General features: G+C 45.4%; 1 protein-coding gene across 1 annotated transcript in view; it reads right to left on the bottom strand.

Moving 5' to 3' along the window:
• LOC149361777 (cytochrome P450 305M2-like) overlaps positions 1-14,147 on the bottom strand; it is a 42,509-nt gene extending 28,362 nt beyond the window's left edge. The window contains exons 1-3 of the mRNA XM_089568150.1: positions 14,032-14,147; positions 6,524-6,630; positions 603-907 (exon numbers count right to left, since the gene is read on the bottom strand). Coding sequence (XP_089424276.1) covers positions 603-907; positions 6,524-6,630; positions 14,032-14,128 — 509 coding nt within the window. The 5' untranslated portion in view covers positions 14,129-14,147. The remainder of the gene's footprint in view (positions 1-602; positions 908-6,523; positions 6,631-14,031) is intronic.
• Positions 14,148-18,047: the final 3,900 nt, after the last annotated feature.

Genomic DNA, 18,047 nt, shown 5'->3' with positions numbered 1-18,047 from the left:
AGATTTGCTGAAGAATACTGCCTGAAGGAAGTTGCTTTGATGCGAACCTTACGCCGTACGCTTTTGGCTCTAATCTATTACGTAAACAGTAATTTTTTTTTCCTTTTTCTTCTGACCTAGAATAAAAAGCTTGGTTTCACAGCATTCATTGTTGAGCGTACTGAGAGGAAATAACGAATATCTCCATCGAAGATTTGGAGCATTTAGGTAGAATGCACTGGGGATGGTATGATGTTAAAAAGTTTCATTTTGTGTTCACGCTGCGGCCGAAACTGATCAGAAGACGATATAAGCACAATCACTAGATGCTAGAAATTCAAATCTGCTAATATAAACGCCCTCCCACTGCAACGTCGCATATCCGAGTTATTCCACTGGCTCTCTCTCCATGGTGATGGATGGACCATGTGAATATCAATTGCGCTGTTGGTAGTTGAAAAAGAAGTTGGTAATTCTGGCTGGCGATGTTTACCCGCCGGTGCCCTTGGCTTCAAGGCCTAGGTGTCGTCCATGTTGACAAAAGCAGGCGCAAAACAGTTCCTCGAGAGCTTCAGCTAATAAGGAACAGACTTCGCATAAATAGCGGAACGTTGGATACTCACATTGTAAACATATAGAATTCATGTCCAGCTCTGTGCAGCCTCCCGTATCTAGTGAATGGTAAGGCCTCAAGAAGACGGCACAGAAATTGCGGGCAAAAAGTGAAGTGTGGTCCATCGAACTGCTCCCTGCCCATCTTCTTGAGCAGGTCGGTCATCTGTTGCAGGACTAAAGAGTCATCAGCGATCCTTGAGCCGTAGAAAAGAGACGCTACGTTGCAGGCGAAGTAGTCCTGGAGTGAACTCTGCAGAGACAACGGCTGGCTGTCAGCCTCGCTAATCCAGCGTTCCAGCAGGTGCAACTGTTTCTGGAAAAGAGAGGAGCAAAGGCTTCAGTCTGTATAAGTACTACGACAAACGCGCTTTTTACGAATACACTGCGATATCTGTCCTACAACTGCTATTCAGTGTTCAGCAGCATCACAAAGCTTCGATGTCACGCCGTCTCAGCCTCACGTCGACGTCCTCCTCACCGTCTCAGCAAACTAGATGTGGCGGCGGTGTTTATTGTTGTCTGAGCAACGTAGACAGGATGCCAGGCGTCAGCAGTCAGCAAACTCGCGGAATGAAATTCAAGCCCATGTTAATGAATTGGTTTCCATATACTCTGAAATTCAGTTGCTGTTGGTACAAATATTTCCAACTCGCATGCTATAAAATGCGTCTCTCATGCAAGTAGCGTAGGAATCAACAATGCAACTAGCGCTACATTCAGAATGCACCTGAAGTGCTGCACCGCAGGTAGAAAGCCAGGATAGGAAGGAAGCGAACAAACAGTTTGCGCTTTCACGCTGTTTCGTTGGGAGCATTGCATCCTTTTATTAGCACAGTTTATGCCTCAACATTGCCATTTCTCGGTAGCACGTATTACTCGAACAAATTTTGCACTGGAACGAGACAGATAACTTTGAGTTTGCCTGGATAGGTCTGTTTATGCATAGGCTTCTCTTAGTCCGGTATTTTGTCATGCCTGCCGTCAAAACTTGTTTTTTTGGTTCCTCGTTCATTTACGCTGCTGATTCCCGCGGTGGACCATGAGTCTGCATATCTTCCGGATGCTATACACGAAGAGCAATACATGCTTAGGCATGTGCGGACAGTAAACAACCCCAATTTATTAAGCCTAGCATGCCGATGCCCGCTACGACGTTCATTGTAGCCAGCACTCTACATGGACACGTTTAATTATGCGCGAGATTACCAATAACTAGACTTTTAGCTGGAGATTAGCGGAAAAGGCCAAGAAGTCATTTTACTTAGGTTGGTAAAAGCAATCGGAATATTTTTCTTACTTTTGGCAGGCGACACGCGTTGTGGCTAAAGCTTACAGCACGCTATGTGCACGTTTTGTCCTTTACCGCGCGCCGCCACAAGGTGCGTGGAAGATGACACCTGGCGTTGTAGTCGAAAGCGAAGAAACAGACGTGCCTTGAGATCAGGAAAGGATGCGAATTGTGCGTCATGATCGAAGGCGAGCTTCGCTAGAAGCTACGGCGACGTACTTACGTCCTCGCACGCATGGTCAGCTCTTTCGTTTTGATATGTTTGTACCCGTAGTGTTCGTTAATTTACATTGCGTGCCTTGCGAAATATCACCAAAAAATGCCGCATTCGCGTCCGTATCTTTACTCTCATGATTAGCTGCGATTTTCAGACTGGGAGTTTTAACTTGTCTGGGACATCAGTAGCCAAGTTAAAGCATACACGAACAGTGATAATTTACATGGCACCAAATTATATAAGGTGATAACTCTGTGGTGCACCCTGCCATTTCCGAACAAAAACCCGTTCCACAAAGAAGATGAAATATACACAAGCAGAAAACCACTTACGAAGAAGGTGTTCTGTAAAGAAGGAGGAAGTAAAGAGTGCCATTGGAGCAATGCGAAGGGGGAAAGCAGCTGGTGAGGATCAGGTAACGTCAGATTTGTTGAAGGATGGAGGAGAGATTGTGCTAGAAAACCTAGCCGCCCGGTACACACAATGCCTTGTAGCCTCTAGCGTACCAGCAGCTTGAATGAACGCTAGCATTATTTAATTCATAAGAGAAGAGAAGTCAGTGACTTGAAGATTTACAGACTGATCGTCTTGCTGTCCGTTGCCTAGAAGGTATTTACTAAGGTAATCGCTAATAGACTCAAGTCAACCTTAGACTTCAATCATCCAAATGATCAGGAAGACTTTCGTAAAGGATACTCGACCATAGACCATATTCACGCTATCAATCAGCTGATATAGATATGCGCATAATATAAACAACCCCTATATATAGCCTTCATTGATTACGAGAGAGCTTTTGACTCAGTGGAAACCTCAGCTGTCATGCAGGAATTTGCGGAATCAGAGTGTAGAAGATTGTTGTGTGAAAATATTCGAAGATATTTATAACAATTTCACAGCTACCAGGGTCCTCCATAAAGTCAGAAATAAAATTCCAATGAGAAAAGGTGTCAGGCAGGCAGGCACAACCTCGCCAATGCTATTCAACACCTGTTTACAGGAGGTAATCCGGGACCTGAAATTGGAACAGTTGGGGATAAGAGCTAACAGAGAATACCTAAGTAATTTGCGATTCACTGATGACATTGCCTTACTAAGTCACTGAGGACAAGAACTGCAAAGCATGATCAATCAGTTAGACAGGCAGGGCAAAGCGGTGAGGCTAAAAATTAGCATGCTGAAAACCAATGTAATGTTCAACAGTCTAGCAAGGGAACAGCATTTCGCAGTTGGTAGCGTGGTGCTGGAAGTAGTAAACTAGAAGAATAAGAATGGAGTGGAGCGCATTTGGCAGGTTCTCTCAGATTATGAATGGCATTTTACCAATATTCCTCAGGAGAAAAGTATTCGACAGCTGTATCTTACCAGTACTCACCTATGGGGCAGAAAACTTGGACGCTGACAATTAGGGTTCAGCTTAACTTAAGCACAACGCAGCGAGCTATGGAAGAAAAATGTTAGGTGTAACGTTAAGAGATCAGATGCGGCCAGAGTGGGCGAGGGAACAAACGCGGGTTAATGATATTCTATTCGAAATCAAGAGGAAGAAATGGGCTTGGGCATGGCACGTAATGTGAAGGCAAGATAACCGCTTGTTCTTAAGGGTAATGGAGTGGATTTCTAGAGAAGGCAAGCGTAGCCGGGGCGGCAGAAAGTTAGGTGGGTGGATGAGACTAAGAAGTTTGCGGGGATACGTAGGCCGCAATTGGCAAAAGACAGGGTTAATTGGATAGGCATGGGAGACGTCTTTGTCCTGCAGTGGGCATAGTCAGGCTGCTGCTGCTGATGTTGATGATGTCTGCAGTTACTTGCAATCAATTGCCATCAGAAAGATGTGAAGCCTGCTGGTAGAACTCATAGAGCATCTGCTAGCAGCATGAACTAGGGAGATTACATATTTTTCTAGGTAGTTTCATGAGATGAGCAGCAAATTGTTCGGAAGCCGTAGAGCGGTAGATTCTTTCTCTCCGCATGGGCATACACACTTGAGCTTCGCTGTACGTGTAGGCTAAAGTGGGTACAATTATTGTTTTTTCAGTGCGCGGGGTGCTCAGCCCTTCACGTTTTGTATAGAGTGGCCAGATTATGAGAAACCTTATTTACTCATTTTTATTCGTCATTTTGTTTTAGATATAATATGCCCAGCGGGCACCAGACGAGGTTGATGAATTTAAAGCAGCAGGAAAACAACAATCACAAGAATACAAAACAAATTTCGAAACAAAGTGTAAACTAAGTTGAAAAATATTTAACGGCACTAAAATGTGCTTAGCTGAAATGATAGTTTAGTTTCTGGTGCATACATGAGCATCGAAGCTGACATGTGGCAAATTGCGAGTGCGCTGGCTTTTGACTCGGCGCATAAAGGGGCGGAGGGCCACAAACAGAGTAGTATTTGATATGATTGAAACAGCGCAAGGCCGAAGGCCAAAAAAAGAGAGCAGAGGAAAGGAGGAAAAGGACAACACAGCGCTGAACTAGCAACTGACATTTATTTGGCACGCTGCGCGTATAAATACATTCAGGCACCAAAATAGAAAACAACGCATAGAGCAATTCATGCACCAGGATCCCTGCAAGCAAACACAAACTAAGAAGTGCGATTCAGGAAGCGAAGTTCTTTTTGTGATAAAGACACTGATGCAGCACTTACACATGTATCACCATACTTCTTGATATTTGAAGCCTCGATAATTTCCCGGCAAAGCTGGTCTTTGTTCCTAGCAACAACTCGGCAAAAATTAAACTGTGGGGTGCAATCACATTCACGGCAATACATGCTAAGGTTACGAGACTCTTTGTTATCTACATTGTTGCGGTGCTGCCTGAGCCTATCATTTAAGCACTGTTCAGTCTGGCCAATATAAAACCTATTACAAGTGAGAGGAATGGAATACACGACATTTTTTTGACACTTCACAAATTTGCATTCATGGTTTTTGGGGCAATCGGGGGAAGTTTTCCCTGGGTTGTTGACACGCGTACACAAGCTAGATAACTTAACGGGGGCCGAAAAAACAACATCCACTCCGACTCTTTTACCAACACTTTTCAAATTATGTGATATCTTGTGGATATAGGGAATGGCTGCTACTCGCTTACTTGTTTGACGTTCAGAACTGGCGGAGCATTTCAGTTTCTTCAACAAAACTTCGGCCACAGAAGAAAGCACGTGAAGCGGATAGCCACTAGCAGTAAGCCTCTCTACCTGGTTACTAAAGCTGCGTTCGGTTAGATGTAGACAGGATTTTGTAAGTGCACTCCTGAAGCTTGACATGACAATTCCTCTTTTAACAAGCTTCGAGTGTGCGGAACTGTAAGGTAGCAACGGTTTATTGGCCCTAGGCTCGAAGGACCAGCACACACTGCAAGGTGAAAACTTCAGGCTCAAGTCTAGAAATCTAATTGTGTCCTCTACAGGAACTTCATGAGTTACGTCCAAAGGGGCAAGAACAGCGGAAAATACACCACAAACTTTGGACACTTCCCTACTAAAGGCTTCGCGGTCACAAGTCAGTAAAACAAGATAGTCATCCACAAAGCGACGAACTGCCGCAACAGCTGTGCCATTTAAGCGGTTACTTAATTCTCTGTCATGCATTGCTAAAAAGAAATCACTCAAAATTGGAGCAATGCAGGAACCTATGCAAATCCCTTTCTTCTGGATAAAAATTCGACCTTCCCACTCTGTATACGTGGATTCAAGGTAGGCTAATAACATTTCTAAAAAGCTCTCGACCGACATGCCGGCTGCGTTTTGAAAGCGAATGGCACCATAATTTTCAATTACGTCCCTAATGCACAGAAGGAGACTGTCAAGCGGAATGGAGTAGTACAAGTCATTTACGTCAATAGAAAAAGCACACAGTTGCTTGTCATGGTAGTAGTCTAGAGTGCTAATCACGTCAAGGGAATTCTTAACATGGAAGGGATCGTCAACTGGTAGTTGTGTTAGTTTTTCTTTCAGAAACTGTCCTAAACATTTTTGCCAAGAGCCTTTCTCGGAAACAATGACACGGAACGGCACGGGAAATTATCGAGGCTTCAAATATCAAGAAGTATGGTGATACATGTGTAAGTGCTGCATCAGTGTCTTCATCACAAAAAGAACTTCGCTTCCTGAATCGCACTTCTTAGTTTGTGTTTGCTTGCAGGGATCCTGGTGCATGAATTGCTCTATGCGTTGTTTTCTATTTTGGTGCCTGAATGTATTTATACGCGCAGCGTGCCAAATAAATGTCAGTTGCTAGTTCAGCGCTGTGTTGTCCTTTTCCTCCTTTCCTCTGCTCTCTTTTTTTGGCCTTCGGCCTTGCGCTGTTTCAATCATATCATGTACAACCAACTCGCCCATCAGCTCGTGCTTTCAAGAGTAGTATTGTTCGGGGTTTCTTAACGTTAACTTAGGAAGTGCACTGATGCCTTACCGCCGTGCAGTCCTTTGCTGAGGGATCCAGAATTGTGAGGCCTCGCAGCTCGCGCATGCAGAATTTTCTGTTTGCATCCCAGACGTCGCCATTTAGGTTCGCTAATCCTGCGAGAAGCCAAAAGGTATTTTAGTCAGAATATGGTAGCACCTTCGGAAAAACAATTTAAAAATTCTGGTCAAGATCAGTTCAATCGGCGCTACTTTTCTAGGTAGCCAACCATTCCTTCGATTTAGCTTTGCATCACATCGTAAGCCGTAATAATATCCTGATTCTTTTTATGCGAGAGTAGCTTCACAACTGCTCACGCCCATCTGCATAAATAACGCTTTCTATTATAGCTTCTCTAGGCTCCCTAAATGTGTTTCAAACTTGGTTCCTCTGAGTTCGCGTGAAATTTCATTTTAATTTTTCATTTTAAGAAAAAGGAATTACCTTGCACCGGTAGCTTAAATTCCACACTAACGGCCTGTTCTCGAAAGCACACCTTTTCATATTATGCAGAAAAACATAGTCGCAGCCTGGTCTTATCTGTTTAGTGAGTCCAAAATCATACCATATTTATAATACTTGCTAATTAAATAATTTATTTATTAATCTATTTCAAAAAATAAATACTTTTCATGAACCCACCAGCTTTCGACCTTCGAAAATCAATTGGTTTTTGGAAAAGAATTGCGCAGTATCTGTCTCACATATATCTCACTGGAAACCCGAACTGTGCCGCAAGGAAAGGGATAAATAAGGGACTGAAAGAAAGGAAGGAAGAGGTGCCGTAGTGGAGGGCTGCGGAATAATATCGACCAGCTGAGGATCTTTAACGTGCACTGACATCGCACAGCACACTTGCGCCTTTTGCGTTTCATCTCCATCAAAATCAATAAATATAACTTTGGTTAATAAATACAATTCACTAGGCACGTCTTGTTACAGAGACTTATGATAGTTCCCGCTACTGAAGCTTCTGGCAGAAAGAAACGCCCTATTCATTTTGGCGCTCTTCCTTGCGATAGAGATGTTTCATTGAGGGAGAGATATTGGCCACCATGTAGTATAGTTCGTGCAGTTTCGCACAAAGAGCACTCATCACTTCTTTTTCCTCTTCGTAATACTTCTTCGTGTTCCGCCACCAACGCAAACGGCAGCTCCGACACCTAAAACCAGGAATCGCGCCCTCAACTGCCGTAGCAGAAAAGTGAAATATTAAAGGGGACCTCAAACTACCATTACATGATGAAGACACAGACCCGACGACGACACCGACAATCGGCCGACTGGTCCGCAGACCTTACCTATGGCAGACCAAGCTGGCACACAGGCCGACAAAGACACTTCCACGGACGAGGAGCAGATGTTTTCGTAGTGCGACATGCTTTTAGGGCCAACAGCCAGCCCCCGGGTGCATGTGAGACCAGCCGCCGAGCTAACGCATTCACACCACACACGAAACCAATTCCGCTATAATTGTTTCTTTGTGTTTTTAAAATGCTCTGAGATAGATATCATTTTTTATGATCGTTGACCAACACCAAGCAGCTCATTGCTGTGAAAACTACGATGCAAGCAAATTTTATCCCGTATCCGCTTTGCTGCTGCTGCTGCTTGGTGCAAATCGTCTGCCGTCTGCTAGATCCGCTGTATAGGGCGTCGCGGGAATCGAGCAAAACTTTATTTTATTATGGAAAGGGTTCGCAGTAAAGAACTTAGTTGCTTTATTAAGGAGCTGACTAGTTCGGAAGTGCCCTAAGCTGCGGCATCAATGCGAAACCAGGTAGGCTTAGCGACGACCTGGGCGGAAGGGGAGCACCGCAGTTCGTCGTCCGGCAGGACCGCGGGAAGCGCAGTTGCCGAAAGCTCGCACCTTGCGTAGGCATGCTTCGTCGCTGCTCGAGTATACAGGCGGTCTCTGAAAATATTGCTCTTCGTCTTTTCTCCTGCGAACTTCGACGCCAAGCCTAGTGCCTAGTGACTGCTCGGCGGTGGCAAAGCTTATGTGCTTTTGTGACACAGGCTCTAGGCGGAGCTCGAGTCGAGCGGCGCATCGATGCCTGCCGCTCCGTGTGTCCCTGCTTGCATTGAGGCGGCAGCTCACAAGCGGCGACCGGTGCAGCGCGCCGGCCAAGTTTTCGCACATGTCTCCTGCTCAAATCCCGACGCGAGTATCGCACTTCCGATCTGCAATTCTGAAGACCTCGAGTCGTTCTGTCCTGCGTGGCGTCGTGGGCACAGCAGTAGGCTCTGCTAGGCTGTCACACCGCAGGTCCCCAGTTCGAGCCAGCATGTTCAAAAATTCTTCAATTTTTCTTTTATTTCTACCCTTAAATAACCTTTTTCTTCTTGTTCGTCCGCGAGTGACTGTTTTTTTTTTGCGAGACATGCCTTTCACCCAGCAATCATTGCCACTCAGTACAGGGCGGAAAGCAATCGAGGTTCATCATCATCAGCCTGACTACACCCACTGCAGGGCGTAGGCCTCTCCCATGTTTCTCCAATTAACCATTTCCTTCGCCAGTTGCGGCCACCGTATTCCCGAAAATTTCTGAAATTAATCCGCCCACCTAATTTTCTGCCGCCCTCGGCGATGCTTGCCTTCTATTGGAATGCACTCCGTTACCCTTAAAGTGAAGGTTAATAATCACGATTTTTGAGGAGTTTTGCTATGTTAGGATCTGCTCAAAAAATTACAAATAATGCGTCCACGGCTGATGAATTTCGCACGGCACGAAATAATAATAACCATAATAAGAAAGTAAAGAAATAGTAGTCAGAAAAGAAGAGCTCGAACGATGAAGGGCGAAGTCGGCGGGAAGTCTCGCACGTTGCCTGGCTAGTGTGACATGAGAGTTGACGGACATCGGCCGACTGCCTTCTTGAGGAAGACTTGGCACCCACGCCGATACTCGGGCGACTGTTTTAGTCGCCATAGTGTGACAACACGACGACATGGTTCTGGCAGACCGAATCGGCTGTCTGTTGGCCTAGTGTGACAGGCGCTTAAGCCAGGGCTAGAAAACTCCCGTAAGTTTCGGTTACGATCCGCCATGATCCGCCGCTGCTTGAGTGACTTTGGCGTTTGACTGCTGTTCTGAAGGTAGCCGGTTGGAAAGCGGCTGCGGAAGCTCTAATTCACTGGAGGCGGATTACGAAAACAGCAGTGTGCTCCCAGAGAAGGTTAAAGAACCCCAGGTGGTCTTAATCATTCCAGACTTCTCCACTACGGCGCGCCTCATGACTTGTCCGTCGCGTCAGGATGTTAAACTAGAAAACTCAGAGTTCACAAACACTGCACTCTACATTAAAACGAAAGACAGCAAAGAAACTCTCAATCCCTAGCTTTCCACACAAGCATTAGACATATAATCTAGTCAACTCAAGAAGTGCGCACCTATGTTCTTTATGGCTTGGGTTAATTTAGCTTTGCATTGGCTTCTTTATGCTGGATCAAGGTAACGTCTGATATCTCTTTTAGTCGCCCGTTAAAGGGACACTGATGAGAAAATGAAGTTGGCTGATATCGGTAGAATACCAGCTCCAAGGCAAAAAACACCACTCTTTCTGGAAGCTCCTGTAAGGTAGAAAAGAGCAACTAAAATACAGGTATGACCGCCGCAGACCAATCTCGCAAGTACAAGCATGGTGGTGAAATACATCTAAAAGCAAACACACCAAACATCTCAAAGGCTGACAAACGAGCATGAAGGTTACGTGTTTGATCAATATTGAAGTTTATAAGTTTCGTTTTGAAACCACTGGTGCACTTTTATCATACCAGGAAGACGAACAAGGAAAACCTAAATATTTGAAATGCTTTGATCTTAGCCAAAAGGCCGAGAAGCGATAATGTTTGAAGCAAAAGAAAACCTGCAATTCAGTGCGCAACTGGAGCCCAGTTGAGTTTCTGTACATTGTGGTCAGCTTTGCGGATCTGCTGTCTGCTTGTCCACGTAGTTTCATTATGCTCCCGATTTAACAAGACGGGGAATCAGAGGTCTTCAAAGCGCCTCCCTAGGTACTCCTCGGACTAAGTTCGTGCAAACCGTGTATAGCTAATGTTAAAACCGGCTCCGCCTTAGAAAACACAAAGCTCGGCGTTTTCTATTTTTCAAAGTACCTAGTAGTTGGGCTGCGTAACCAGCCCAACCACAATTATTACTAACGAATTTGAATACGCCCGCAAGTACCAGTCATTACACTTGAGTCCTGACGGTGGCTCGGTGGGGACAGCGACGCTGCCGACTCCTCGGCGCTAGGACTCATTTGCGAGACCTGCTGCCTCAGCCCTCAAAAGCATCGCACTCTGAGTGGGTTTGAGGTCACTGTATGCAGCCCGCAGTTCAATGCTAGAGCTTCTTGGTCTGAATCGGTAACAGCATCCAATGTAAAGCTGGTGGGAACGTAAAGGAAGCGACGACGCCTGATCGAGGCCTTCAACGTCTGGCCGGCAGTAGTTTTCATTTCGGCTGCTGCTAGGCGGGAGTGCAGCGCTCGCTGCTCACAGTTACGGAGTCTTCGCTCTCGTTCCCGCTCCTTTACGTCACTCTTCTCTTATTTGGTCATCAGAGATTCCCGAGTTTGAACCTTGGCTGCGGGAGAAAGTTTTTAAACTTCGAATCCGAATCTCTTAGCAATAAATTCACTTTTCGCTGCCAGACAAGCGGCAGCAAAGCGGCAAAATCTTAACTACCGTATTTCACTAAGAAAAAAAAGTTGATAGCGTTCTCATCGGTGTCCCTTTAAAAGATATAAATGAAGCGAGCACCAAATTCAGACACGGTCTGAGAAGAAACCCATACGAGGATTGACATGTGCTACTACAAAGTGTTTAATGTGGAGTGGCACACGGAATACGAAGCAAAAATACAAGCATGCGCAAATACTGTGTAAGCACACACGTCATTCAACCGAGTCTCGATTATGGCAAAAAAGAATAAAGAAAAGAATATTGAGCGCTATAGATCGGCAAAGAAGCATCACTCGAACAGCGATCAGCTAGCCTTTTAATATGGAAGGCCTCCAGCACAACCTGACTTTTTACATTAGCGCTCCTGCCTATAGTCTTAGTGCTAGTAAATCTAGCCCTACACGTGCTCACACAGGAAGAAACCTGCCGCACAAGATCTGACGTTGTGTCGTTATTTTCAAAATTTTTCTCATGCTCCCGTAGCCGGTCATTAATGCAATGGCCAGTTTGGCCTATATGAAAAGGCCTGCAAGAAAGTGGTAAGCTGGGCACAACTCCTGTTGCCCATTTGACATAGAAGATGCCGTGTAGGTTTTTACAGTCACCCTCGGAAACGCCAGGAATGCGGCGGCAAAGCTTAGATTGTTTGTTGGGTTCTGAGAAGACCAAAGGTACGTGGTGCCTGCCGGCCACCTTATTGAGGTTCTGCCACACTCGGTGCTCACATGGGACAACCACAGACTTTGAAGACGAGAGTTCGGGTCTTTCTTCTTTGGCACCTTTTTGTATTTGCAGGAGAGTTTCAGCGACAGCAGAAGTAATCGGGCCAGGGAAGCTTACCGCCGAGAGGCGGGAGACCTGATTGTTGAGACTCTCCTCCACGCTTTGAGGGCTCAACTTAAAAGGGCAGCTCCAGGCGGAGGGACGCAATGGCTCTTTTCAAACATTGCAGTGCGAAGATTTGCAAGATCTTGCTGCTGACGTTGTTGCTGAATGCTTTTGATTAAGAGTTCCTCGTGAGTCTTTTTTTAGACTAAAACGCTGAAGCGGGATTTACCATTTAGGACTGTCGTAAGTCAGAAGGGATAATGGCAACACCAGATCAGTAGATTTCTTCTTCCTAAGCCTAAACATGTCTATTAATGACCCCTTCTTGGTAAAGAAGTCAGAAGATGTTGCTGAGTTTTTGCAGAACAGCGATCAGATTGGTTCTGCGTTTTCTGTAGACATTGAAGATTTGTTCTATTCCATAACACATCCTGAGTTGTTGGCATCTGCTAGAGAGTGTATCAAATGCTCTTAGGCTGCGGCGTTCTAAAACAACGCCGGCATTTCAACAGATAATTTTTTAATGCTTTTAGAGCATTACTTTAATGTTACCTTTATCTTACATGACAACCAGTTTTACCTGCAGAACAAATGTATCTGCTTTGATTCATGTGTCGCGCCAATTTCATGTGATCTTTTTTGAGCCTTTATCAACCACTCAATAGATTTAAATTTACGGGACTGTCCTGTTTTAGAATTTTTTAGATAGGTAGAGGATGTTTTAATTCTTTCAAGGGTTCGGACCTTTACATCCCTTGACCCGGTTGTTTTACAGATTTTAAGTGCTTTTAATCAATTAACACGAGGGTTGGTTTTCACGCAAGAACGACTTGATAATCAACAGTTACCGTTCGTAGACTTATAGCTTACGTTCTGTGATAGCCAAGTTTACTGGATGTACTTCCCCTGCGCCAACAAAGAGTTGTCAGGATGCCACTATTTACACTCAAAGGTACGAATAGAGCTATTGCGTCCCTCTGTCAGGAGTCTACCCTTCTAAAGTCGTTCCTTCTGACCGTGCAGGAAAGTCTCAACGGTCAGGTATTTCGAATCTTGGCGGGAGGTTTCCCTGGCCTAGTTATTCCTGCTGTCGCTGAAACCCTGCTGCAAAAACTTAAAGGCGCTCAAAAAAAGAAGACCCGAACTCTCGTCTTCAAAGTCGGTGCTTGTCCCATATGTGTAACGTGTGCGGCGCAACCTCAGGAAGGTCGCCGGCAGGCACCACGTATCTATGATTTTCTGAGCCCCCAACAAGCTATCTAAGCTTTGCCTTCGCATATCTAGTGCTTGCGATGGTGATCGTAAAAAGCGACATGGTATCTCTTATGTCAAATGTGCTACAGGAGTTGTATACAGCTTACCCCTTTCCTGTTGGTCTTTTCATATAGGCCAAACTGGCCATTGCATTAATGACCGGCTACGGGAGCATGAGAAAAAATTTAGGAAATAACGAGAGAACGTCAGATCTAGTACGACAGGTATCTTCCTTTGTCAGCGCGTGTAGGGCTAGATTTGAGAACACTAAGGTTCTATGCAGGAGCGCTAATGTAATAGGTCGGCTTCTGCTGTAGGGCTTCCATAATAAAAGGCTAGCTGATCGCTGCAGCAGTCGTTCTTCTTTGCAGATATGCCTATCTGCTTATCTGATATGGTGTCAATTTTCTGATCTTAATTTTTTTTTTGTGATAATCGAAACGCGGTTGTATTACGTGTGTGCCTACACTTTCTTTGCGCATGCTCGTATTTTTACTTCATATTCCGTGTGTCACTCCCATTAAACAGTTGGTAGTAGCGCCTGTCAATCGTCGTATGTGTACCTACTCAGCCCTTGTCTAAGTTTAGCGCCCACTTCATTTTTGTCATACAAAGACAATTGGGCCGACAACACACTCTCCTTTTAACAGCTAGGTAGAAACTGTTTTTACACGTAGAATGACATCCATAGCCTTCAGACTAGTCTAGAGAGTGGTTTCTCTGTGCGAATGCCTACTGTACTCACCTTTGTAAAAGTTGGTGCTTCTGAGTAAATCGTCTGCTCGGTCCTGCACTTCACTTCTGCTCGCAAACTTTTTAACGCTGTCTATATCGTTAAGCATAACAACGTCCGTGAAATAGAGCTTCAGTCTGCAAATAAACGCATTATCCTGTTAGAATGCGGTGCGTGTCAAAGGTGTGTATCACAAAGGGCCGTGTTGCTAAAGAGTCCGCGCATTGCGGTTCACAGTGACAATCGATGTGCGTCTTTGAATACACTGCGGAACCACATCAGCGGTGGCTGCACTGTCGTGCGAATACGGGTCTTCCTGCCCAGGCAGCACCTGTGATGACCCAATATCGGAAGTGTATGGTTTCACGGTAGTCCTTTGTGGGACCGGCATTCAACAATAAATTTCAGATATTGGGCTGATTACCTGTGCTGCTTAGGCAATAGCTTAGTTCGAACTTTCTAATTTATACAAGAGTCGATAAACTTCCCACCATCCATGATGCGCAGGAAAACCAGTCAGCAGACCCCATTCGCTCGGAGTAACATAGTATAGTAACCACTTTGAGTGCACCAAATTGACACGTCATAGGTGCACTGATCTCAATAATACACCAACTGAGCGCCAAAGTGGAGGACACAGCAGGAAACAGCAGGTGAGATAATTGAAGGTTTCTGCGATTCTGCGCCGCCTTATAGACAGACTTGACTTCCCTGTGAGTCTATTGCTTGGGAAAAATGAATACGAATGCGAATTTGATTGATAGCCGTTCAAAGGCTATCGGATGGCTATTGTCCATACTACAGATGTACAATGTAGCGGTGCTCAAAATACCAGCAGTGCATACTTCATGTGAAATTAACCGCGGCCTTCCGGCTGTATGCAGCGCTCACGAAATGAGTGGCGTTTCATAATTGTAATAGGGAGTATTTGTTGCGCAAAGGAAACCCCGTCTACAAATATAGCGTTCTTGTTAACATTATATCAACACTTCATGACAAACGAAGCTTAATGTGGCACCACATAAGTAAAGTAGAACCTTGAATCTACGTGTTTTGGCATTGTCTAGCAAGTGAGTTGCTTCAGTCATCCACGTTCGATTCCCCGGGGGCAGCTGTCGCTGTTCTTTTTTTTTGTGTGTGTGTGTGTGGGGGGGGGGGGGGGTCCGTCTGACCTGCACACCGTCCCTCGCATTGCTTGGCTGTAGGAACCAGGCTGTTTCTGCGGGGTTTGACTGAGTTGTGATGTCACGGGCAGCAAGGCTCGACGTGACAATATCGAGCAGTCAGGGCTCTGGCATCTATGAGACAAGGTCGAAGCGCAGAGCGAGCGCCGTCATTTCTAGGCGGACTGTAGAGCATTGCAGTGCTTTTTTGCTGTATTCCTACATCCCTAGGCCCATAGAGGCGCTAGTGTGCGCTGGTCTAAGGTACGCATTGTCTGTGTCGCCTACGTTATTGTGTTTTGCGAACGCTCTGGGAGGTTTTCTTTCCAAGCTGCTCTGCTTTTTATTTCTTATCGCTAGTCATAAGCGCTAAGTGCGGTTCATATTAAGCAGTAAGTTTTTATAATAATAAGCCCGGAAAGGAGGGTGCGCTTAAATCAATGCGCCTCAGATTTTCCTTCTATGAAGCCCGTGCTGCGGTCGGGTGTCATAGTGCGGATATCAAAATGCCCCACATAATATAACCCTCTGAATACGCTCTCACGAACGCGCGCATTGAGGTATTGAACAAGTGAAATACGGTAGGTGCGTGTGGTCGTATTATAAATTCTGGACTGTAGAAAAGCTGACATGTTTGGGAAAACGTCAAAAGTCTGCCTCTCAGCACATGGGCTTTACCTGACTCCTGAGGGCTTAAAACCTCCCAGAGCGCGTAATTAGGCGCTGACACATAAACCTAGGTGTCAGCGCCCCACATTCTTCAGCCCTCTTGTTCAGCTTACAAGGCTACAGGTATGAATATGCTACTTGTGAAAAATAAATTGGAACTTTAGCATTTCCGGCGCATGCTACCAAAATCGCAACCGATGACAGTTGTCTTGTGTGCATCCTGGAACTTCCTAAAACAAAAATAATTTCTGCATCTTGAGAATTCATGGAGAAACAAAATCTAGCGCCATCTCATCAATTGGGAGGCTGTCATTAAACACAGCTGTTTTATTCTAGTAGTGTAAGCGAAATCTTTGTTCTTCGGCGCGAGGGTAGGTAACATGCCGCATCACTATCAGGACATGCACTCATTCGTATGCAATTCAGACAACCCTACAAAAAGCTTGCAATAATTGAAGCGGGAACGATGTGTGGCTTGTTAGAAGAGCAGTCCAATACACTAACTCGAACACAAGTACTGCAACAAAGGTGGCGCATTCTGGACAACAAAAAAATTGGACTCCGTTTAATGTGTACTCAAGGAAATACCTGAACACAGGGCCGTACTGTCTGCTCCATTCTATAGCTTTCTTGCTGGCGAAGTCGCGTCGGTAAAGCTCCACGTGACCACGAATAGACTGCGCCGGTGGCATGGGTGGGAGCCTCGTTCCGGGAGGAAGGCGTGGCTTCAGGAACCGCCAACGTGACGCTAGCCAGAAGAGAGCGGTGGCGGCGCACGATAGAAGGATGATAGTCCACATCGTTGCGGAAGCCTTTCCGGCTTCTCTTCCCTGCTCAGTACTGACAGTCGAAAGAAAAATACAAATTGTAAGTTACATACCATGCTGTTCAGGAATCTGAAGACACGGCTGTGATTTTGTCCGAACAGTAAATAACGCGAAACTCGAAAGTCCACCAGACATTTATCCTTACGGTAATTGAAATTTGGACCAGAGCTGCTGATGTGCGAATTGTTGGTGGCAGTCGCAGTGTTTATTAACTCCGGGTAGGGGTGTGAGCTGTCTGTTGCATTCATGCCACTACTCTCCCAATAGCTACGCGGGCAACTCTTAATTCATGCCCTTCGTGTAGAGGGTTGGATTACACCGGTGAAGGTAAACTGTCATTAGGTTAGCGGAGTAGGTTTGCTTGGACGCCATTGTGACGAGTCGGTCAGCCGCGTCTACAGCGAACAATAAGTGAGAGAGTTGGGAGAGGATTGAGGTGTGAATATAACCGAATATATATTGTTCGAATATATAAGGTGCGTAGAATATAACCAACCCCTATATACGCGTATAGCCTTCATTGATTACGAGAAAGCATTTGACCCAGTGGAAAACTCAGCTGTGATGCAGGAATTGCGGAATCAGGCTGTGGAAGAGTGTTATGTAAATATTTTGGATGATATTTATAGCGATTGTACAGCTACTATAGTTCTCCATAGAGTCAGCAATAAAATTCCGATACAGAAAGTTGTCAGGCAGGGCGACACGATCTAGCCAATGCTATTCACCGCCTGCTTACAGGAGGTATTCCGGTGCCTGAAATGGGAAGTGTTGGAGACAAGAGTTAATGGAGACTACCTGATTATTTTGCGAGTCGTTGATGACATTGCCTTGCTAAGCCACTCAGGACAACAACTACATAGCATGATCAATGAGTTAGACAGGCAGAGCAGAACGGTGGGGCTAAAAATTAACAGGCAGAAAACCAAAGTAATGTTCAACAACCTATCAAGGGAACAGCAGTTCGCAGTTGGTAGCGAGGCGCTGGAAGTAGTCAGAGAATATGTCGACTTAGCGCAGGTAGTGACTGCAGATCCGGATCATGAGAGGGAAATAACTAGAAGAATAAGAATGGGGTGGAGCGCATATGGCAGGATCTCTCCCATCATGAATGGCAGTTTGCAAATATCCCTCAAGAGAAAACTATGCAACAGCTGCAGCTTACCGGTACTCACCTAAGAGGCTGAAACGTGGTGGCTAACAAAGAGGGTTCAGCTTAAGTTAAGGACAACGCAGCGAGCTATGGAAAGAAAAAAGATAGGTGTAACGTTAAGAGATCGGAAGAGGGTGGAGTGGGTGAGGAAACAAACACACGTTAATGATATCCTAGTTGAAATCAAGAGGAAGAAATGAGCTTGGGCAGGGCATG

Source organism: Amblyomma mixtum, chromosome 2, assembly GCF_055824585.1.
Source record: "Amblyomma mixtum isolate Tamu chromosome 2, ASM5582458v1, whole genome shotgun sequence".
Taxonomy (NCBI): domain Eukaryota; kingdom Metazoa; phylum Arthropoda; class Arachnida; order Ixodida; family Ixodidae; genus Amblyomma; species Amblyomma mixtum.
Note: the sequence above shows the minus strand (reverse complement) of the source record. Positions and strands in the feature narration are given on the sequence as shown.